Below are 23,925 nucleotides of genomic sequence, written 5' to 3'. Positions count from 1 at the left end.
TGCCTCCCAACTAAGTATTGCGGACAACCCTAAAACGGGTGCGCATTTTGTAGAGAAATGGTTTCCCTTTCTGGAATTTGTTAACAAGAGTGCCACTAAAAAATGCAAAATGCCAAAACAGTATTTGAATTTTATTATTTATTGATGGTCATTCACTTTAATTGTAAAACATGTACTTGGCAACTGGTTCCTGAGAAAGAAATGGGTTAGGTCCCCTTCCCCCACTACCCTCCCCTCCTTACCCCCCCCCCTTTTTTTTTTTTCCTCTTCTGTATCTATCAACATTAACACTCTGGAAGTGCGTATACATGATGATTTTGTTTTTATAATTCTGTTTGTGTAATATATACTTAAGTATTCAGTCTATATTTATGTTATATGTCTGAACTGTTTAATGTTGTTGCTATTATAAAATAATAAAGTTTAAGTTTAAAAAAAAACAACGAATTAAGGTTTATTAAGTTACTAAAATATATCAGCTATCCTGCACAGTCTCATCAGGCTAATAACAAGAAACAAATACCCTTCATACCTGTGTTACAGATGGTATTTCACTTGCAGAAGGAAAGCATTCTGTCCATTACAGCCCAGCATAGCGTGATCCAGTAGTAACTTTTAGCTCTCAGTTATCGCTCATTGCCCTCCAAAGTTTAGATGGTCTCTCTCATCCAATCAATGATCTTCATCTCAGGAACCTTCCAGAATATTTTAGCTTCTGCTCCTCATATCTCCCTCCCATGATGTTATGCAGTGAAGCACAGGTTCCCATGATGTACCCGATTACTGTATTTCTCTTTGCCACCTTGAAGGAGATAACACTGGTGGTAACAAGAGTGCTGAAATCACTGACAGCTATGAGCTCAAGTAGGCCCTAGAATATTCTTGTTAACCCTTGAGAGAGAATTAGGATGCTAATTTAGGTTTCCCAGCATCCCATGGGAGTGGGGTTTTCCCCAATTTTGGAGCCTCCAATCAGCAGGCAAAGAATTGGCCAGCGGGGGAGCCCCGTCCCTGAAGAGTGCTCAGCGCAATGACATCACCCGAAAGTGATGTAATTGCTCCAGGCACATTGCATGGGGATGCTCTAGCACAGGGGTGGCCAACAGTAGCGCTCCAGATGTTTTTTGCCTACAACTCCCATCAGCCCCAGCAATCAGCCTGCTCTAGCATTTTGGTAAAAAAAACCCCTTTGCTATCATCAGGAAAACTGTATTGTTACAATGACTAAATCAATAGTCTGTAAATTGTGCCTTTGACTGAAGCTATTTTGTTAGGGAAAGATTTTTTTTTTTTTAATCCCCACTCTGCCATTTTTCCATTCTTATTGCCTCCCTCTAAACTTCTGTTTTCCTCATGTGAGAAGACACTCAGGCAACCATATGGCTTGAGTGTTTTTGATGCCCAACATGAAACTGACGATCATTTAGGTGTGATGGGTAATTTAGGACAAGAAATAAAATAAGTGCTTACTCTCAAGCACAGAAGCATACATCTGACCTCATGTTGTCAAAAAATGGGCAAACATCAACATGCTATTCCCTACTTCCCAAAGTAAATCTCCCTCTTCCATAGCAAGGCATCTTCCAGTCTGTACCCTGTAAGTGGTGAGGGGCTTGAAATTTGCACAGAGATAAGAATGCAATTGTGGTATGCTTTGAAGGAGTCCGTAAATTCTCTGAACAAACATCTGCATTTTCATGCATAATTAGCTGATCCTGTGCAAATTCTTTATTGAAACAGTTATCATTGAACAATAGGAGTTTGGCAAGAAGTGGCTAATGAGCTAAAACAGACACCAGTGGGAGATTGGGGGGGAGGCAAAAATAATTTGTTTTTTATGTTCTCTCCCCACCCCCCACCAAATGTGGCTTCTCACAGTTTCATTGAGTTGTGAAATCAGTCAAAAAATTCAAGAGTGAGAACATAAGGGATGTTTTTCCATATGCAGCCCTTTCTTATTCTCACCTCTTGACTTTCTGAATTAGGAAACAGGCAAGAAAATGAGATGGTAGGGAGTGTGAAAGACAGAATGTGGTTGTTCCCTCCATTAGGAAAGTATTTGAGAGAGAAGGAAGAGGTGTATCACTGACATGAAGAGTTTCTCTTCTCTTGTGTACTTGTGCAGCACTCAGTATGTGGGAGGGAGAAGCCATTCCGAGGCTTGCTAACGGACTTAAGGATGGGTGTACCCCTGCACAAGCCTATATAAAGTGACCAATCAAGACTGTACAAAGACTCCACATTTTTGCCCACTATAGCATAATTGCTCTTTGTGGTTTATTGCTGTCTCCTTGAAATCCAAACATGTCTACTCTTAAATTTATTTTCAAATTGATGCTTCTGTATAGTACAACATTGATTTTGTTTGTTTTATTTAAATGACAAAGAAAATATCTGATGTTACTGTATTTGTTTCAGTACAAGCTGCTTCTCTGCAGTTAATTTGTTTTACAGATCCTACAACCTATGAATTTAGAAGATTAGCAACTCTTAAATATTCATTTGTTAGACTAGCCTAGGTAATTATGGGCAGCTCTAAACCGTCAGGCTTTAATAGCAGCTCTTCAAAATACAGTGCACTTGACTGAGATGTAGCCCACATACTGCTTTAAGACAGAAAAATCTGATGGCATATTACAGGACATAAGATCTAAATTATTGATACAGTAGAATGACAATGGAATACTAAATTATCATGGTATGCTGCACCCACACTGATGATTCAGAAATGTGGGTAGGTGCTGAATTTTAAAACTGCAGTTTCTGTAAACTCTGATTAAGACAAGGCATGTACCTATTTTTAAAGAGACAACCCAATTAATGAAAAAGGATATGAAAATGTTAAAAGAAAACAGTGGTGTAGCTGAAGTCAAGAAAATGAAAAAACCTTTCAAAAAAAGTACTGTTGGAATATACTAAAATAAATATCTTACCTGCATCATGACAGTTAGATTTTCTTATATCTGAGATCTGACAAAATCTTTATGAAACATTGTGCCTATATTCTACAGGACAAGATCATGAACAGAAAAGTCTCTGGAACCAGAAAATACTGGAATGCTCTAGCAAATAAAGGTATGTGGTCAGGACAGGATGAATGTAAATGGGTTCATACTGTTGGAAGAGGTTCCCCCCCTCCCCCAGTTGGCCAATTGGATAAGGAAAGAGAGACTTCATGAGAGCTTCTGGATGAAAAATGTAAAAGTAAGATTACCCAATCTTTAAGTGTGAGGTGAAGGTGGTGGCAACACTTTGGTAACTAAACTTATGTGCCTTGTATTTTCCAGAGTTAAGCTTGATTTAGGAGGAGTTGAAGGTCATGTATATGCAGACAATATTTTTAGTTTTTTTTGTAATCAGTAAAAACTAAATTTCCTTTTCTCTTCCAGGTGGAGATTTCACAAACCCTTGTGAGCTTTCGGATCATTATAAGGGGAAATCAAGAGGGGGTGAGGTTAACCCTTTTCTGGATAATTAATCAGCATGAAGAATGGTGGACAGTCAATGGAATGGCTGTGACCTTTAAATGGATGTAAGCTTTCAAATACCTCTAAGAGTACCTTGTTCTATAAACATGGACACTAGTGGCTGTGAAGAATTGTGCTTACTTCTAGTTAGGGTGAAAAAATAGGCCTGGAGAGGCAGCCCCATACAAAGGTTCTTTAACTTGAGGCTTTGACGAGCTGGAAAAATTCTAGTCAGTTAAAATAGGAAAGCTCACAGAACTGCTTTGCGACATCTGTGTTTATAGCATTTGGAGGGGCTTTTACTGATGATCCAAATAACAATATTTAGTACTGGTGGTAATGTGAAATAGTACATTCAATAGATTCATTACACAAACCTAATGCACCTTGCCTTATCTTTTACTAAAGCATTGCATTGAAAAATAGTCTAGGCTAGAAGTAGTACATCATACATCTGATAAGTTCCCCAGACAAATTCAACTAAAATAATTAACTTTCTGAAGTGGTGCCTAGACTAGACTTCTGTGAAATGAATTTTGGCAGCATTTACCTGCTGTGCTGTAGGAAGCAGAAATCATGTTGATTGGATGACAATGCTTACTGTTCCCTCTTCTGTGTTTTTACATGGAAATTCTAAATCAGAATAACACTGTAAGAATAAGCCTCAGTCTCATTTTGAAGGATCCCTAGTCTAGGCCCAAAGTAAGGGTTAGAACTGAAGGGAAGGGGAAGGATTGTTATCCTTCTGCCAGCAATTATGATTTTAAATTAAAATCACATTGATGTAATGCCTCAAAGCATTTACAAACAAGAGAGGGGGGCCATTCTGTATGCTACAGTGGGGAAACTTATTTCCAACATGTCTCTCCAGTATTCCTTTTGAACATTATAATAGATGGGCAATTTGTACAATAAGGTATTTTGGATGTAATTTTTCCAATACAATTACAAAACAGATTTCTTAGTACAGCTTCAACAAAATATTTCAGTGTACAATGACACCCCTGACTTAATGCAAACTGCCCTTTTAATTACCAAAAGTAAATTAAGGCTAGAATTCTTAATCCATTTGCTATGGAATAATTACATGGGCTTCAAGAAGATGACTCCCAGTTAAGCTTTTTAAATACCTACAGTGCTTGGCTGAAATGAATGGAACTACTGGCACCCCTTGTGAAAGAATGAGGAGGAAACAAAATTTAACAATGTTAACTTCAGTTATGTTAACAAGTATTAACCCTTTCCAATTTCCTCCAGCCTTTGGTCATGCATAGTATATTTTAGCTTGATTTACTTCAAGAACTAGAGTTGCCAGCCTCCAGGTGGGGCCTGGAGATCTGCTGCTTTTATAACTGATCTCCAGCTAGGGTTGCCAAGTCCAATTCAAGAAATATCTGGGGACTTTGGGGGTGGAGCCAGGAGACATTAGGGGCAGAGCCAGGAACAAGGGTGTGACAAGCATAATCGAACTCCAACGGAGTTCTGGCCATCACATTTAAAGGGACAGCACACCTTTTTAAATGTCTTTCTTCCATAGGAAATAATGAAGGATAGGTGCACCTTCTTTTGGGGCTCATAGAATTGGACCCCCTGGTCCAATCGTTTTGAAACTTGGGGGGGTACTTTGGGGAGAGGCACTAGGTACTATACTGAAAATTTGGTGCCTCTACCTCAAAAAACAGCTCCCCCAGAGCCCCCAAATCAATTTCCCATTATACCCTATGAGAATCCATCTCCACATAGGGAATAATGAAGTGCTCAGCAGACGTCTCTCTCCCCCCCCCCCCCCGGGTTTCTGATGACTCTGAAGTGAGGGATTGACCTCTCTACTCATGAGTTGCAGCCAACTTCTTCCAAGTAATACAGACTCCCCATCCCAAGAGGAAGCCTTTCCAATTGGAGACTGGAGCCTCCAGAGGGCGAAAGTCACATGGTGGCTTTGGGGGCGGGGCTTCCCCCCGCCGGCCAGCTGACTGGGGGTGGGAAGGAGCCTGGAAAAGCGGAAGAACCCCAGCTGGGACCTGGGATTGGCAAGCCTATCTCCAGCTGATCAGCTCCCCTGGAGAAAATGGCTGCTTTGAAGGGTGAACTCCATGGCATTGTAGCATGCTGAGGCTCCTCCCCAAACCCCACCCTTTCCTGGCTCCACCCCCAAATCTCCAGGTATTTTTCAACACAGCCCAGGCAACCCTATGTGAACCTCAGGCAGAGTTGCCAACCTCCAGATGGGGCTTGTAGTTCTCCTGGAATTACTACTCATCTCCAGACCACAGAGATCAGTTCCTCTTTAGAAAATGGCAGCTTTGGAGGGCTGCGGAGCTCCCTTTCCAAAATCCACCCTCCCCAGGCTCCGTCTCCAAATCTCCAAGGATTTTCCAACCTGCAGTTGGCAATCCTAACATGAACATAGTTAGCATTCATGGAATAACTTGTACTGGGGTCTCTTAATGTTTATAGCAGCTGCAGACATTCTGTTTAGATCTGTTAATACCCAAGAAGCAGATGCAGTCAGGTGGACGCTGCAGTGGATTGTATGTGGCACCTTCAAAAGTTATGCATTTTTTTAAAATGACTTCTTGTTCTGTCCTGTTTAGTTGCTGCTGAAACTACCTTTACCTTTTTTGAAGTGTAGTGAAATATAGTGAAATGTATCGTGTATTATACATTTGTAAAAACTTAAACAGTGGGCACGCATCTTAAGATCTCTTAGGAGCATCCCAAGTTCAAAGTCAGAAAGATTTGTGGCCAAATTCACACATGCCACTTTTCAGCCCCTCTCCCACCATTGATCTGCCCCTGTACAAAAGGTAGTAGTAAATATGCTTGTGCCAGGCTTCTGAATCAGCTGATGACCAGGATCACAGTGCTTATTTGATGAAAGTGAGCCCCCACCTCCTCTTCTCTCTCTTTTGTTTTGTTGTATGGCATAACTAGTCTCAAGTGACCTGCTGCCAAAGCAAGCATTAAGACAAGATGAAACAAGTATGTTCCCTGGAGGGAATGATGAAAAAGGAGGGAGTCCAAGGCCACAAGATCTTTGCACTTTTAAAATACATCACTCTTCCTCTCTGAAACTGAGTAAGATGTGTCAAAGTATAAATAAAACTATCTAGCTGTTTGAGGGCTAAAAGTATAGGAAAGCCATCTACTTCTGAGATATTTGGGAAGCAGACCCTGTAGAAACTGTGGCTGTCTGTATGGCAGTGGTCAGAACCCAGATGTGGGTTATACCTGATAAAAGTTTTTTTAAAAATGTATAGGCTGAGATGAGCACCTCCACAACCCTATCACCATTGGCCTATTGATGTTTTAGCCATGTGGTCAGATGCAGGGACTTAACATCATGGTGCAGAAGGGGGCCCACATGTAGATGATCTTCCCTGAATAGGAGGCTCCTATACACCTCCTGAGTGGGGTTCCATGTGGTTGAAAACCACTATCTCCCGGGCCAGTAAGGTGTTATGAATATGCATGATGGTCTTTCTGCCTTCAGTCTGGCAACTACTTTGTGATGTATGGTAAAAGCGGGGAGAGCACAGAACAAGTCCCCTTCCCATTAGAACTGAAAAGCGTTTCCCATGGAGTCCCTGTCTGACACTGTCCATGAACAGAAATGAGGACGTTTGGCATTCTCTCTCAAGGCTAACAGATCTATTGAGGGCTGGCCTCATTCTTGGAAGACTGGCTGTAAATTATGGTTGCTGAGGGACCATTCATGGCACATTCTTACCTCTCTGCTCAACACTGTTGTATTGTCCTTCTGTGTGAATGGCATACAGGAAGATGTGTCTCTGAATAGCCCATGTAGAACTACACAGAAGACCACTTCATGAATAACAGTTACAAGTAAGTGCAATCTGTTTAGTCCCCTCCCCCCAAAAAAGAAGATGATATTGGATTTATATCCCGCCCTCCACTCCGAAGAGTCTCAGAGCGGCTCACAATCTCCTTTACCTTTCTCCCCCACAACACCCTGTGAGGTGGGTGGGGCTGGAGAGGGCTCTCACAGCAGCTACCCTTTCAAGGACAACCTCTGCCAGAGCTATGGCTGACCCAAGACCATGCTAGCAGGTGCGAGTGGAGGAGTGGGGAATCAAACCCGGTTCTCCCAGATAAGAGTCCACACACTTAACCACTACACCAAACTAGCACATTATAATAGGTTGGGTGGTGTGACACAATGGCACAAACCTTGATTCTTACATCCTGAATGACTGGAACTGGACTTGCTTTACTTAGTCACATCTATTTATTCATGAGGTTATTTGATCTCTACCAGACCAAGTATCAGCTGCCTATAAATTCTAGTGCAAATTTATGCCTATCAGCCTCACAGAACTCTAATGGCTTCTTTCCATGATAACACACATTAGCAATGAATTCATTACTTTTTTCCCTAAATACAGAGGATCTTCATGATTGTTTCTTTACATTACATGACTTCAGTAGCTCTGAGTGAAATGCACACTAGGTGTGCATTTAATAACATGCCATGGCTCTTCCAGAATTCACTCCTGTAAACAATCTTCTCTAGAGTGTTGCTATTATTATATAAATGAAATGTAAATCATTACTTCAGCTTCAGTCTAGATGCAAAGTTTAAGATGCTAATCTCCCCACTCAGCTGTAGAAGAATGCATCACAAATGGCCAAGTATCTGCAAACTTCCCACAGAGGAAGAATATGGTTATTTTAATTAGCAAAACAATTGCACAACTGTGCCCTGGCTGACATAGTGTTTGCCATTTTTTGTGCAGCGGGACTCTTTAGGGACTTTGCAGTAAATATGTGGACAACTGTTTAACCTCATCTGAATCAGTAAGAGTATCTACTGACACTACTTAATATGAGAATTGTGGTAAACAGATATCCGTGCCTTGACAACAGATTACTGTGTATGTGTAAAAAAATTAAATACATGAGCTGTCCTATACCAGGTCAGACTAGTTCAGTATTGTGCACTCTGCCTGGCAGCAGCTCTCCAGGGACCTTGATAGAGAAAAGTCTTCCCCAATACCTGTTCCTTAAGGTCCTTTAACTGGAGAGAGTGGGAACTGAACCTCAAACCATCTGCATGTAAAGTATGTGCTCTGTCATTGAGCCATAACAGCAAAGTCTGCACAATTACCTGTGTTCATGTCTCACTGAAATTAATAGCACCTCTGTGTTGACCAAATGCAAAGGGAAACGTGCTTCCTGAAGCTCCATTTACACATTACAAGGTCCTTGTGTTTGTCAGTGAACAACAGAAGGACTTTGTATCACACATGCAATGGGAGTTTTGTGTCTCCCAGATGCACACCAGCTCTTTTCTGCTGTGTTCCCTCTAAGTGGAGTTAGTGTGAGCTAGTTCACAATTTTTAGCCTCCAGCTCATACATTTTTGTCTCAACTCAGGAAAAATGGCCCTAGAGCAAACTAATTTATGCAGTAGCTCACAACATTAATGCTAGTAGCTCATAACTTTAATGCCAGTAGCTCACAAAGTAGAATTTTTGCTCACACGATTCCACAGCTTAGAGGGAACATTGCTTTTCTGTTTGTCACCCTGGCAAATAGGGAGAAATGGCTTTAGCCTCTCCCCACCTACACACACAGTGTCATTTCTGCAAATGCCCCCACAGAACCACTAGTATGTATATGTGGGGAACCCTAAGGTTGCTCATCCCTGCAGGTGCTACTTGTTAGGTGGAGATGAGAAAAGGATCCCCTGTAGAAATTCCCTGTTCTGGCTACACAAGGATCCCTGCCCTTCTTTGCACTTGGTCATCCTAGCACAGCAAATGGGAAGTTACACTTATTGTTTGCATTGTGACTTTTTGGCAGGGGACAAACCCTCTCCTTCCAACAAAAAATAAATGAGCTGTGTATCTGTGAATGAGAATTTTCTGGTCCCCTCCTTCTCTTAAGAAGAAAATGGATGTTTTTCACATGCTTTAAACACAAACTATCTGCCTTCCCATGAAAGAAATGCATTTGGCCTTCTTTATCCATCTGCTAAAGTTCAGCACAGATGTTTGTTAAATGACATCCCACAAGGATCTTAACTTAACTAGAAATACTCCCTATTGGACACTGTTTCAAAAACCTTAGAAGCAAGGTAAAAAAAAACGCAGAGGGGAAGGAGTGAATGAGAAGAGCAAAATGAAAAGCAGCTTTCCCTCACTTCCTCAGCTTATGTAATACAGCAATCCCACAACCATACAACTGAAAAAGTCATTCCATTGACTCTGGCAACCTCAGAGGCTTAAGAACTGCACACGATTCTCAGGTAGCCACTGAAAGCAACATTGGCCTTAAAAATGCTCTGAGGTAAATGTTTTGTGAACCGACAAAAATTCTCCTGAACCAAAATCAGAAATTAATATGAGTGTAAGAGTAATTATTTTGTCCAACTTTTAAATGAAGTTATATAATGACGAAGAAAGTGCCAAGTAATCCACATACATGCGCTTGCTGTGATAGTCTTCAGGTAAGGCTTAGTGGCAAATACATTATCTCTTTAAATAAAAAGAGTGCTCCACCTGATTTCTTGCTATGCATAGATCTGTGGGGGTGGGGGGGAACCCTATCATACATGGCTTTCATAAATAACACAAGCATCCTTGTCACTTCGCAGAGCTGTGTCAGTAGGATTTGGTTCTACAGGAGGCTCAGTGTCTGAGACTGGATCAAGTGCCTGTGCTGGTCTTTGGACAATCTCATCTTCTTCCCTCTCTTCTTTAATTTCTAATTGGATACTGTCTTGTGACTGGTCATCCATACAGTCCTTTTTAGTTAACTGGTGAATAGACACTTTGATTGCAATCTTGAGTGGCGGTTCATGGAGAGAAGATGCATCGGACTCAGCAGTGAGAGAGCCTCTACGCTTCAGGGCACTAGGAATCACGTACATTTCCTCTGTGTCAGTGGTCTCCTGTCCTACAGCCGAATGCCTTACAAAGTTGTGCCCCTGTTCCTCAAGTCCCACCACCTCCATGATTTCTTCCATTATTGTTCTACAGTTCATGATGAGAGGTGGCAGTGGAACACTCCTTGCCAGTTCCTCAATATAGCGGGCAAACTCCATGGTCTTGAACTGTGTTACTTTAGCAAGCTCAAGAGTTTTTGCTGAGGTGATAATTGGGATGCGTTTAGCAATTTCAAAAGCTTTTTGCAATTTCTCTGCTCCTTCTGTTCGGAAGAATTCATTGATGGCTTTCTCAGTCTTCTTCAGGTGGCTGCTCATCATGCACAGCCTTGTAATGTTTAAGATCAAAACAACAGTAAAAGCTACAAGGCATACAATCATGTAGTAGATCCCCATATCACCAGAAGTGAAGACAACCCTTAGAGTAACGGTGTTATTTACTCGGCCATAGATGTTAGAAGCAACACAAGTATATTTTCCTCGATCATCAAATGATACACTAGTGATGTTTAGTTGACCATTGTCAAGAATCCATTTTCTTGCTGAAAAGAAAGCAGAAATCATCAGTACAATCAATGTGTTTGTATTAACAGATAATCAAACAGTGGGTTTTGACAATGTATCTGTATTTAGAGGGCCACACACCAGGGGTCAACACTATTTGCAAAGAAAGAGTTCTAAAAATTTTATCCATGATAATCCATACTGTGGGAAATCACAGCTATGCATTTTTGTTGAAAACAATTAAAGTATGTTACTGGGAGAAAGAACTGGCCATTGATAGGATCTAGACAGAGCTTATTCCTATAGGGGGTGCCATAAATTTCCATGAAGTATTGCTTGATAATATAGCTGGTTGTGTTCCCTGGGGGGAAAACATCCCACAAATCCTTCAGGTTTAGTCAACTGTATAAGCTGTACAGAAGAAAAACCTTTAAGGTGTTATTGCTAAATTCTTCAAGCTTGAAGAGAATATTGAATTTTTAAAAAAAACGCTTTTGTGCAAGGAAATAGAATTTAAGTGCTTTGTAAATCAAGTGGGAAGATGAGATCCAGTCTTGTAAATGGTTATCATGGACTCAGTGTTTATTTTAACTCTGTGTATGTGCGTCTTGGGCTTAGAATGACTGCTTAAATTGGTAATGTACCCAAAAATGTTCTCCTGCATTGTGTCTCAGAGGGGGGAAAAAACCTCTTAAAAACAAACAAAAAGCATGGTTTGTTAGGAAAGATGCAAGTGTCCACATCTATGGCATGGTTGTCATGAAAAAGGGTGAGGGAACAGCTTTTAGGGCCAGTGCAAGCGTATGGATACAGAATTTATGAACAAGCAAAGGCAGAAATTCTAAAGTAACACACCTCCCTTGGTTTCCATTTTGAGTTGAGAAATCCATTGAACTCTTTTTAATCTGTCTATTGAGCAGGTTCTTGCTCTTAGCAGCTCAAAACAAAAATGAAGAAAATATGAGAGACAGTATCATAGGTGGAACCAGTGATTAGTGGTATATTCTGTAACTTGTTAGCTTCTAGGCACTTCAGTGCACAGTTAATGATGTGTTTGTGTAATGTAGAAAGTAGACTTGAGGGTATTTAAGCAATCTCCCCTACTGCCCCTGGTCAGAAGTCCAACATGGAAGCAATCTCCCCCACTGCCCCTGGTCAGAAGTCCAACATGCCTGGAGAGCAATAGAGATCAGAGAGTGGAAAGAAATGGAGATCGGAATGCATAAGTGAAAATGGAGGTCTTTTGCTGTGTTTGCACTGGCTGCCTACAGTAGCGAAAGCACTGTTCAGTACTCTCACTTGCCCTGCCTGGTGATTCATAGGACCTCCCATTCGTCACAATGGCAGGTACTCTGCTAGTGTTTTAATTTAAGACTTGCAAATTACAGCGCTTTTGACCCCAGTGCTTTGAATAATCCAGGAGAATTGTTCAGACTCCAGCAGAATCACTCACAGTACAAATTACAAAAGACTGTGCTGTATGCCTCCCACATGGCTTCTGAAACTCCATTTTCCTTAGTTCAGCTTGTTCCTTTCTTTGTCTTCAGATGGCAAATGTGTAAACACATTTCTCTTGTATGTATTTAGTTACATATAAAGCAGAGAAAACAACATGCTGCTTTCCCAGCCAGCTGCATTTTTCATTGTTATGTAATCAAATGGGTTGCTCAGGTCAGCTGTTACTCAGAAACTTTGCATTTTGATAGAGCAAAATAATTACAGTGGGCAAGCCACATCAGGAATACTATTTGTGTGAAACCTCTTAATGTTTTTTAAGGACACCATGGCATATCCCTCCCCCACCCCTCAAAAAACAAACAAACAAAAATTTCCTGTGTAGGTCACTTTTGGAGATTCATTTCACAGATATCCACATAGTAAGTTTGGGTTGAAGGGTAAATTTCATCTGAGAATATAATTGGTATGAAGGCATTGAATGGTATAACCCTTGACGGTTTTTGAAAAAAATTCTGGGAATATTCTTATCCTGTGGCTATGTTGATGATATAAACTGGTTCAGGGAATGTGACGTTATATAGGTCTAACCCTTTCCCGGGAGATCCTACAAAAGTGTCCCTGAAGCAAGAACTTTCAGCAGCCAACAGCAATAACAAGATGGCCCCACAGTCAGGCAATGCAGTGACCTTGTGGCCCGGGACAGCAATGGTAGTCACAGCAATCCGTACATTGGACAGAAGATACCACTGTAATATAGCAACATCAGTTGAGAGTGGTCATCACACCGATGCAAACAAAGCCCATACAAGGCCACATGTCTTGTAGGAGGGCAAAGGATGACCAGGATGTGAAGTAGGCCAGTGTGTATTTAAAGCTGGTCAGGCCTGGGCTGAGAAGGACTCCCTTGTGGCTCATCCACAGCCATAGTTAGACATGGAAAGGAGGATTGTAGCTATATTAGTCCCTTTGCACGTGGCTCTGGATTTACTAAATGGGGGCAGGTTTTTGACTGGAAAAGCTGTAGCAAAACAAGGATGGAGGATTTAGTCCTAACAAATCCCACTCTTCTAAAACCCTCAAAACCCTTAGATCAAATAAGACAGGATAAGGCAGTTACAGTCTCTCTCTTACCTCCATCCTCATCTTCTTTCAGCAAATGGCCATTGGAGCTGTACCACTCATACTCTGGCCCAGGATGACCCTGAATGTTGCAGTCAATCAAGGCACTGTAACCTTCTTTCACTGTAATGTGATCGACTCTGTAGATGACCACAGGCACAGATCCTAAGAGCATGTCAGTGTGGTTTAAAGTGCTGTTTGTGACATCTTCAGCAGCTGTCCAAGCTGCTAGTAGATTGAAAAGGCTTATGGTAGTCCAGTAGGACAGAAAGAGATGGTTGTTGAACATATTCATCTGTCTTCAGGATAATGCAGAGAAGAGTGAATGCTGGGTCAGGAATTACCTATAATGTATTGTCCTGAAGAAGCCACAGGAAGTATTAGCCCCAATCCACTAAATTTTAAAAGGCAAGAAAATCCTACAAAAAGACAAAACAAGCATAATCAGCAAATTAGGGAGATGAATAGAACTATAAACCTCCCTTCCTCCCTATTAGTAACATAGGTCCTGTTTTGTTCAAATTAATGACCATATCCAATTTAATTTGATGAAGGAAATACAACATATGAGATAATCTTCATCCTCCATTTAATGTTTAAGGAATTTCAGATGCAAAAGGAAAAGGCATATTTATTGCTGCTGACACTGTTAGTTCCATTTGTCAGGACTCCTACAACCAGCCTTGTTAAAATCAATACAATATGGGCGTGATGAACACTGCAAGGGTAGTTAATGTATTTAACCAATCTAATTATGCCAAAAATGCTTTTAAGTGAAAGTGTCTTGAGTTTAATGATTCTCTGAGACTATTGAAAGGCATTAATTTTGCACACCTTACAAAATGTGCATAAAGTAGAATACCAAATCACACTTTAATTTATTACAATCTTTCAGTAGTCAATTATCTAAAGAAAAGCTTTCTATTGTAGATGCAATTAAAGCAATGGTTTCATTAGATCCAGAACAGTTCAGCATCTATTCCACTGAATATGTGTAATCATGTGCTTCATATTTTCATTATAGCAACACATCTCTAAGTCATTAAGATAGTTAGTACCACAGACTTGCCTATCATAACTTGTAAAGAGCAAAGCACTGCCCTATTGCGTAAAATGAAAGATAACTAATGTGTTAGGCTGAATTACAAAATGCTGAATTTAAATGCACTATTGTAGGAGGTAATAAAGAACAGGCTGTAGCTTAGTGGCAGAGCACATGTTTTGTATGCAGAACATCTTGGGTTCAACTGCTGGCATCAGTAGTTTAAAGGATCTTGGCTAACAGAGCTAAAAAATACCTCTACTTGACTGACACCATAAAAAGCATCCTGCCATAGTAAGCAATACTGGGATAGACAATTAGCAGGCAGTTTCATAATAATGCTAACTTATCCAGCAGTAGGTACTGCAGCAAAACATTTTTAGGCAGGCTGAATCTGCACCATCTGCATTACACCCTGTCAGAACTCATATCCAGCCTTGCATATTGCCACAAGCAGCTATGAACAATTCAAAAGCCTTGCTCTGAAAACATAGGAGTACCAGCGAGATCACAAACTCTTTCTTTTAATTCAGATTTGAGTAGGAACTAGGGTTGCAAAGCTCCAGATGGTATGTAGATCTCCCATTATTACAACTGATCTTCACATCCATTCTCTCCTTCCAATAACTGTATCAGGTCATTCCAACCCAGGCTGCCATTGTCTCCATGGCTTGTCTCTCAACTGCAGATGCTGTCCATTGCAAGCAGCTTTCCCCCCCTAACACTTCAGTTCCTGGAGGTGAAAGAACCACAAGGAAAAACTACTTGCATTTCATGCGGCATGCATTACTTGTTGGGATTGTTGCATATGAACCCACAAAAGTCCTCTTGGAGGATATGCTTCCAGTTTTCCTGTTCTAATTCTAACTATGTGCTTCCAAAAACAGAGAACGGGACAACAGCAGGATGTGGATCAGAGCTGAAATGGCAAGAAGCTGGTGACTGGGATTCTGTGTTGGACTACAGTAGCAAGGGAGGAAGAAGCTTACTTGCAGACTTTTAAAATCTTGTATATATGTTCTATATACTTAGTCATACTTTAGGTATATGATGGGAAACAATTTGTTAAAAACTCTTTCAAAATAGCCATAATTTATACTTGACACATCTTGTCAGGCCTTTGAACAAGACAGAACACATCAACCAGTGACACTGCTACTGGGCATCACAAAAATGCACCATAAATAATATATAATAATAATACATTACTATCCTAGAGGCTTAATTGTAATTCCACTCCTGGGATTCTTACATTGTACATTGTAAAATATGTTTTCAGCCACAATTCAGTTTGATATAAATTAGAAATACGTAATTGTTCTTTGTAGCCACAAGAAACTTGAGGGCAATACTCTTAACTTGCAGAAGAGAGAGAGAAAAAACACACTCTTTGCTTTTTAGGACAAAGTTTAAGTGAATGAAAATAGAAATAACAGTCATACTTATAGAGGGGTGGGCAGTCAATTAACATATAGAATAATGAATGTTTTTAACAGATTAAAAGAAAAACGAGTTTGTTAAATCTGTTAAAAATATCTTCATTATTTTGTATGCTGACTGTTCACCTTCTATATGTATGACTGTTATTTCCATTTTCATTCCATAGTATCTGAAGAAGTAGGTGCGCACACAAAAATTCATACTTTGAATAAAACTTTGTTGGTCTTAAAAGAGTCACTGTCTAACTGGATCTGTCTTTGCTTTTTAATTTGCTGTCTGTAATTTATTAACTACTTTTTGAGGAATCGATGACAAAATATTTTTGAAGAATTCCAGTAGAATTTTAAATATGTTGGCTCCCAAAGCATATGGCTGAAAATGAAAATAGATATTAAAATAAATAGAATCAGCAGCACTGAATTAAACTGTTCTATCTGCCACAATACATGCAATTCCTCAAAGTATGCATCTGATACAAGCTCAATTAATATAACTTTGAGTGGTAAATATCTGGAAATGGACCACATTTATGCTAGTGTGGAGTGGTGGTCAGTGGAAAAGTCTTTAAGTTAGAGAGCTAAAGCAAAATCTCTTCTTAGCATGAAAGCTTATTGGGTAAATTTGAGCAAGTTTCTCACCCTATGGCCACTTTGTGGAGTGATTGTGAAGATAAATAGGCTTTGTGTCCTGGAAGTGCTATAGGTGGGGCTTTTAAGTACTATTTACACAGTGTGAAAACTGGAATCTGAGATGGTGTACAAACAACAGTTTTGCAGAGGTATTATGACAGAGCCATCATGGCCTTGGGTACACATGTTCATTTGCTATTTCTTGCTTAATGGTCAAACAGGCTTTGCAAGCTTTTGTTGTGCTCCAGCGGTTTGCCCAGAAACATAATCCAAACAGAAAACAATGGGCACCCTTGGTTCTGTTAATCGAACCACCTTCACTTTTCTGCAAAAGTTATTATTTGAATACCAGCTGAGATTGCCAAATTTCGTTAAAAAGATGTTGAAATAGTAAGAGACAACACAGGAAGTATTGGGTCCTTTACTATTTACTGTGAAATTAGTAACAAGTGCAAAGGGATTTTTTTGTAGTCATTAATAGCTACCAAATTTCATTTATTTCTTGATTTCAGAATTTTCTGGTGTGTTGTATCTTAAAAAGAGAAGTGCTGAAGAATGAGGCAGAGGCTATGGAAATTGCCTGAGCCAGAGCTTCATATTTTTCCTTTGTAATGCATCCTGCCAGGCTACCTGCTGAAAGTCTTTCTAAACAGAGTAATGTGATTGGACTGAGGGCCAAATAATATTTTACTGAGATGGTATGATAATTGCCAGGGAGATAAATCCTCTTTTTTTGCAGTCAGTTCTCACATTGCCTTGGTTATATGTATGGAAACTCCAATCATGTGAGATTGTTCTGACTGGGTCAACTTCCTAGAAGCACTGCCCCACCCCATCACCTTCTAGCAACAGGCCACTGAAAATGCTATGGAATGATATGAACACATATGACTGGACTGTCCCTGTATTATAAACTTCATCCTGACAAGGCAGAGGTTCTCTGGGTTAGTAGGAATACAGATGAAGGCTTTCATTTCTCCTCTGTCTTGAATGGGGCTATATTCCCTTTGAAAAGGCAGGTTCATAGTCTGGTGTGCTTGAAAAGCCAGGTTCATAGTCTGGTAGCTTGACACAGAGGTCACCATAGAAAACCAGGTGGCTGCTGTGCCTCGGAGTGTGCTTACCCAGCTCTAGCTGGTGCATCCATTCCTGGTTCAGTCTTGGCTAGCCACAGTGATCTGTGATGCATTAGCCTTTGTCCCAGTCTTGTCCTTGGCTCTTGAGTTTGCCCTAGGCAGGGAGCAATCAGGGAACACACAGCCCCACTCCAGAAATGTCAATGCAGAATTCTGGGGAAAAGAGTCACCATGAGGAGCCCCACACAGAAGGGAGGCAAGTTCTAAATGTGGGTATTGGTTTTAGTTACATCTAGACTGGATTACTGCAGTGTGCTCTACTTGGAGCTACCCATGAAGCATGTTCAGAAGCTGCAGTTAGTGCAGAATGCTGTGGTTACATAGCGGGGCTAGCTGTTAGAAGCATATGTCCCCAATACTATAGCAATTACACTGGCTACCAATCCACTCCCAAGCCCAATTCAAGGTGCTAATTTTGTCCTTTAAACAGGGCTTTTTTTGTAGCAGGAACTCCTTTGCATATTAGGCCATACACCCCTGATGTAGCCAATCCTCCAAGAGCTTACAGTGTGAGCCAAAGCCCTCTCCCTCATGTTTATATGGACATCGTGATTTCTGGTTAGGGTGTCAAGCTCGCACACATCTACACGTGGGCATAAGCCACTCTACCAGCTTGTTACTAGGCCTATAAGGGCTGCAGGCCCCCCCGTCACCAAGGCAGTGTGTCTATGGATGGGCCCAAGTGCTGCAAAAAAGACTTCCAGTTTGCTACCTTGTGTACATCCCTGGCTCTGCGAGATGAGAGATTGCGCGGCTACCATGAGCTGTCCAGCCACGCGGTTTTCAGCCCTTCTGATGGAGGCCATCACATAGGCTAACAGCATCAGCGATCTTCTTCCTGTACTGTCGGATGCCATGAGAGTGAAGTGGAAGCCCCACATATTCAATGTGCAATTCAAACATCTCCATAAAGCAATCAAGCTTATCTTGGTGTGCATCCTGCCAGACAAGCTATGCATCTTACAAAAGACTGTGCCAGCCGAGATGGGAAAAAGGCAAAGACCAAATCCAACCTGGACACCAATGCCATTGTGTAGGTTGGGTGTCACTTTAGATAACAATTCGACCCTATATTGCCACTGTAGATAACTTTGTTCAGCGTAATTAATCCCCTCATCTCCTGCTACTTTCCAAATGTCACCATGGAGTCTCTCCTTTTCTGAGGTCACATACCACATGTCCCAGCATCATTGCCCATCTGACCTGGTGTCATTGGTCATCTGACCTCCTTCCCCCTGAGGGCATAAGGTAGTCCTTAAAAGGTCTAACCCATTGCTCCTCAGGGGTGCATCTGACAGTTTACCTACCCTGCTGTACAGATTCACCCCCTACACCTGATCAGTTTCAATAGTAAGATACACAGGCCATGTCTTGCTCCCCCTTTCCTTTTTCATCACTATTGGAGCTTTACCTGAAGACTATGATAGGTAAAGTATCCCCTTGTCTGGGTTATCCCTTATATGTAACCCCTATCAGTTTCATCTCTATTTTTCTTAGGACTGTATGAATGCTGAATGAATTTATTTACTTGTATGCTTGACTGATTTTTCTAATAAAACCAATTTATATTTTATACCAATATTATCCTCATTATTTTGAGGGAAATTCTGGATGTCATCTCCTGTATACATAGATTCTGTATCCCACTGAACCATAGTTGCCCACCGCTTAAAATTCCCCAACCTCTCTGTGAGGGCAATTTGGCTTACAACAGGGCTCTTAGTACAGGGCCTACTGTAAGCTCCAGGAGGAATGGCTATATGGGGGGTGGGGTGGCCTAATATGCAAAGGAGCTCCTGCTACAAAAAAGGCCTGCTATTAAGATTTGACACATGACTACTCCTTGGTGTACCACAGAAAAACACACTAGTTAATGCAGGGCTTTCTTTGTAGAAAAAGCCCAGCAGGAACTCATTTGCTTATTAGGCCACACCCCCTGACATCAAGCCAGCTGGAACTGCGTTCCTGTTAAAAAAAAAAAGCCGAGTTAGTGTAATCCTGTGCAATTATGCCAGTAGACACCTCCACTGTAAAAACAAAAATCAAAACTGTAATTATACTTTAATGGTAACAGAAGCTAATAATAATTGCACTTGTTCTGTGATTTTAAATTAGGAGAAAATGTAAACATCATAATTCAGTGATGCAGTACAGTAGGTTCAAAAGTTCAATGGAAATTTGCCAGCTGATGGGTGTGAATTGTCCAGTCAAAGATGACATTCTGAGAGAGATCAATAGGAACGGTTTACTCTCATTGCTGGCTGTGCCTTGCTTTCAGCAGCTATGAGCAAACAGTAGTCCTTAACTTTCTACATTTTATTTTTGGACATCCTCACAAAAGAGATGTCTCCATTTTACTAGCTCTAGAAGTGCAGCGTTGTAACACACAGCTTTATATCAATATATTCATGACAGCCCAGTCAATTTAAATTCCCTCATAAAAAATGTATGTGGGCACTATAAAAGATTCCCCTTTCTTTCTCACTGTCTTTGCTTGAGCAGCGGAGGGGAATCTGCATGTATGAGAGAGAGAGAGAGAGAAAGAGAGAGAGAGAGAGAGAGAGATGCTTCTCCCTCCCACCGCCTGTCTCACTTTTCTTTCTTTGGTAGCTGCCATTACTCAAACTCTGCCCTTTCTTCCTCTACCTGCAGCCTGAGCCATCGGTAGGGGCCATGTGGGTGTATGTGTATATATGGCTTCACACCCACTCTCCTCCATAGCCAGCTGTCTGTAGCCCAGTCAGGAGTTCCTCGTCTATTGTGCGGATGAGCAGCAAGACACCTTGGGTGAGAACAGTGACCGAAGTCTGAGATCACTGAAAGGAAAAGATCTTTATTAACCAAATACAATCTCTATTCTTGAGTGCACAAGAGAATTGGAAAACCATATAGGGTGTTACAGAAGTAAGAAAAGAAATCAAACAAGAGATTAATTTGCATTGTCACTGGTTTTACCATGGTATTCCCTTCTCTGAAATGGATTCAAGCCCACAGGAACTTTGAAAAATGGAGGCTGGCAAAGACAAGACTTCATGCTATTTGCTTCCTTTGTTTCCTAAACCTTGGCATGCACGCTTCTGACAGGGTGTCCAGAACTTTAAACCTTTCCTGTCTGAGCTGGATGAGTTTCACTTTATCATGTAGTGGGTGCCAAGTGTGCCACTCTAAACTTTTATTCCAATCAAATTAAGGTGCATGTCCCAAACCTTTTATGGCCCAGCTCAGGACATCCAAATAGCCATATATCTTGCCTGTTACTGGGAGGTAAGTAAATGGTCATCCCTATCTTGTCTGTTTGTATCCATGAAGGAACCTCATCTCTTCTCTGCTAGCAATAAAACATTTATAGTTCTGTTCTCAGAATTTTTTTTTTTTTTTGAGATCGTGGTCTCCCTGATTCTGTATCTCTTAATCATAACAGGCACAACATCAAACACAATGGCATATACACTCTCTCTTTTGGTGCCTTTCCCTCTGTTCCATGCGCTCACACACACACACACTGCCACAAACAGCAAGAGGCTCTCTTAGGTTAAAAACTGTTTTCTTTCACACCTGAGTCTTACAGATTGGGAGCAGCAGTAACATCACCATTCCCAAAAACAACTGCTTTGGAAACTAGGATACAAAGACAAACTTTTTAAAAAAATCAAATATATAAGTAAAAATATATCAAACAAAAAAAAATCATATGAAATTTTGTAATGAGTATTCAAAGCAAAGCTAAACAAAGGTGCATATTTTATTACAATATTTCTATGAAGCAGGTGGTATTAACACATGCCCGCAAATGCACCTGTTATGTAATGCCTACAACTAAAGGCACACGGGACCTTTAGCTATATTTGATTTGCCTTAATGCCACCAATCTACTACGACACTGTCTCACATTCTGTAAGGCGTACAATATATATCACCTTTGGGCCACAACAGATGTGATGCATGGTGATCTAAGACCAGATCTTTCCAGTTTTAAAAAAAGGCTAAAAGTGCAGGGCAAATTCAGGCTGGGGTTGTGGCCAGAGGGAGGGGAAAGTAAGACACAGGGCCAGAACGCCCCAGTAGGCCAGGTAGGCAACTGTCTAGGGTGCCACGTGGCCACAAGGTAAGCCTGTGTACCCTGCCACCCCCAATGCCCCTTCCCTACTGCGTTCACCCTTGCTGCTGCCTGCCAGGAGTACTGCAGGCTGTGGGTGGGTGGCAGCAGCAGAGAAGGGGCACCAGGGGTGGCATGTGCACTCCTTGGAGCCTGTCTTCCCTTGCAAGGGAAGGCAGTTTCTGGGGGGTGCACATGCACCCTGCCCTGCTGCTCTCGCCTTCCCAGGTCTGCCCTACTCGGGGTGGAGGCAGGGCCTAGGACACCAAAAACCCTGGCACTGACGCTGGTAAGATGGGTAAGAACTTTTCCACTGCCAGTGTTTCAAAACTGATGTCCCTACTACATTAGTAATCTTGAAAGAGAATGGCAAAGAGAGGGCGTCTGTTTCCATATCTGTCCAAGGAGCCTTCAGATCTGTCAGCTGTGGCCAGCACTGCAGCCTGACACAAGAATGTTGGGCGCAGTCTTCATCTTCTCCTCAGTGAGCTTGTTCTAACAGGTGGATAAGTACATGAGAAAAGCTCTGCTGGAGAAGACCAGTGGTCAGCCTAGTCCAGCATCCTGTCTCAAACAGCGGCCTGTAACTGGTTACTTGGGGATAAGTAACTCCTTAGGTTACTTATAAGTAACTGTCCTGTTGATGCTCCATTGCCCTTGAAAATTTCTCTGCGTTTGCAGTAATGATGTGTTCTCCACCAATAATCACTGCCATGTGGAAGCAACCTAACCCAGAAGATGCATTTCAATTCTCTTTTTTACACAGCGATTTGGAGGAGTGTACTTTTATCATTGTCAACTAAGTGCCTTATTCACACATTATTTTAACAGCAGGGATTGCAGATTCAAGGAACACATGCCTCTGAGCCTCCACAGAAGTTATGATACCCAAGACATTTTTGCAAGATATTACTCAGTTAAATCTGTATACTGGAAAATTTCCTTGCAGGGCATGAACCTTTTGGATGTTACACTTTTAGTGGGCATTCAGAAGCATGATTAATTCCCACCTTGGCAGTATCCAGTATTAATGTAACATCTAAATTGATTCTGAAGCTTTTTTTAAAAGCAACATTCTTCAATAAAGATATTTACTCTGTGAAATTGACTTAATGGATTTGCCTACTAAATGCACTTGTATGCCTTTTAAGGCATACTTTCCTGCTGATATCTGAATTACACAAAAACAACAGTGTGCCACTGAGTTTTTATTAAAAGTTTTTATTAAAAAAAAGTTTTATTTTTAAAGATCATTTAGCCTCCTGCTTTGTTTAGGCTAGTGAATACTACAGCTACATATATCATCTGGATTTATTTAGCAGTTGCATTTATTTAGGAGAGCAGGCAAACTGTGCTCCTTAATTGGAAACACAAAGCTATTATTCCATAAACAGCTGTATCTCTTTAGCATGTATTTACTTAACTCATTACATAGATACATGAGGCTAAGGTTCGATGTACAGCTGCTTTTTTCAATGTGGCAAGCAGACACACCCACATAAACTCAACCCTGGTATTGTAAGAAATAAAGCTGGAAATGGTGGGGGGGGGGGGAGGAGAGAGAGAGATGAAATTAGCTTTATCCACGTAAGTAATCCATTATCCGCTGTCCTGCAATTTGACTCATTGCTCTTGTGTTTGCTTCCTGTGCTTGACAGTAGACAAAGATCTGTCATTTGAGCAATGAAGCAAATGGTCTTTTTGGAGAAGGCCCCCCCCACCCCCCAAAACCCCCCTGTAATCTTAATCTCCATATGAGAGGACTCTTTGTAGTCACAATGGTTTAGGAAATTACAAATAGTACCTGCTTAGATGCTTTTTCATTTGCTTTTACTGGCAACTATGAAGTACACATATTTTCCAATATACTATGTGATTTGACTATGAGTATGAAGAAAACCAAATTCTGTATGCTTGTACTTGCCTTCTGTACCGTGAAGTGATGCTCTAACCAAATTATATGCAAATCCAGTTCAATTCAAAATATGCTTGGGAAAAAGAGTCTTCCCCGCTGTAATTTTTTTTTCCTGAGGCCAACTGGATATTTGGCCTTGCCACTTCCAGTGTTGTCTTTGAGAACATCCTCAAAGCTTTGCCTGGTACTGGTTTTGACAGAAAGCAGTGG

General features: G+C 41.0%; 1 protein-coding gene across 1 annotated transcript; it reads right to left on the bottom strand.

The window, feature by feature from the left end:
* Positions 1 to 9,976: 9,976 nt before the first annotated feature.
* On the bottom strand, positions 9,977 to 13,873 carry MFAP3L (microfibril associated protein 3 like). Its single transcript, XM_060246538.1, has 2 exons — positions 13,470 to 13,873; positions 9,977 to 10,918 (listed from the first exon to the last, which is right to left on the bottom strand). The coding sequence occupies exons 1-2, from the start codon at positions 13,750 to 13,752 to the stop codon at positions 10,038 to 10,040; spliced, it is 1,164 nt and encodes a 387-aa protein (XP_060102521.1). The 5' UTR covers positions 13,753 to 13,873; the 3' UTR covers positions 9,977 to 10,037.
* Between the last annotated feature and the right edge of the window lie 10,052 nt (positions 13,874 to 23,925).

Source organism: Heteronotia binoei, chromosome 9 (genome assembly GCF_032191835.1).
Source record: "Heteronotia binoei isolate CCM8104 ecotype False Entrance Well chromosome 9, APGP_CSIRO_Hbin_v1, whole genome shotgun sequence".
Classification (NCBI taxonomy): domain Eukaryota; kingdom Metazoa; phylum Chordata; class Lepidosauria; order Squamata; family Gekkonidae; genus Heteronotia; species Heteronotia binoei.
The sequence above is the reverse complement of the archived record's forward strand: the minus strand, read 5'-3'. Positions and strand labels throughout refer to the sequence as shown.

Coding starts and splice junctions, on each gene's coding strand:
- MFAP3L (XM_060246538.1), bottom strand. CDS start 13,752: ATGAATATGTTCAACAACCATCTCTTTCTGTCCTACTGGACTACCATA. Junction 10,919..13,469: donor GAAAGAAGATGAGGATGGAG/GTAAGAGAGAGA, acceptor CTTTCTTTTCAG/CAAGAAAATGGATTCTTGAC.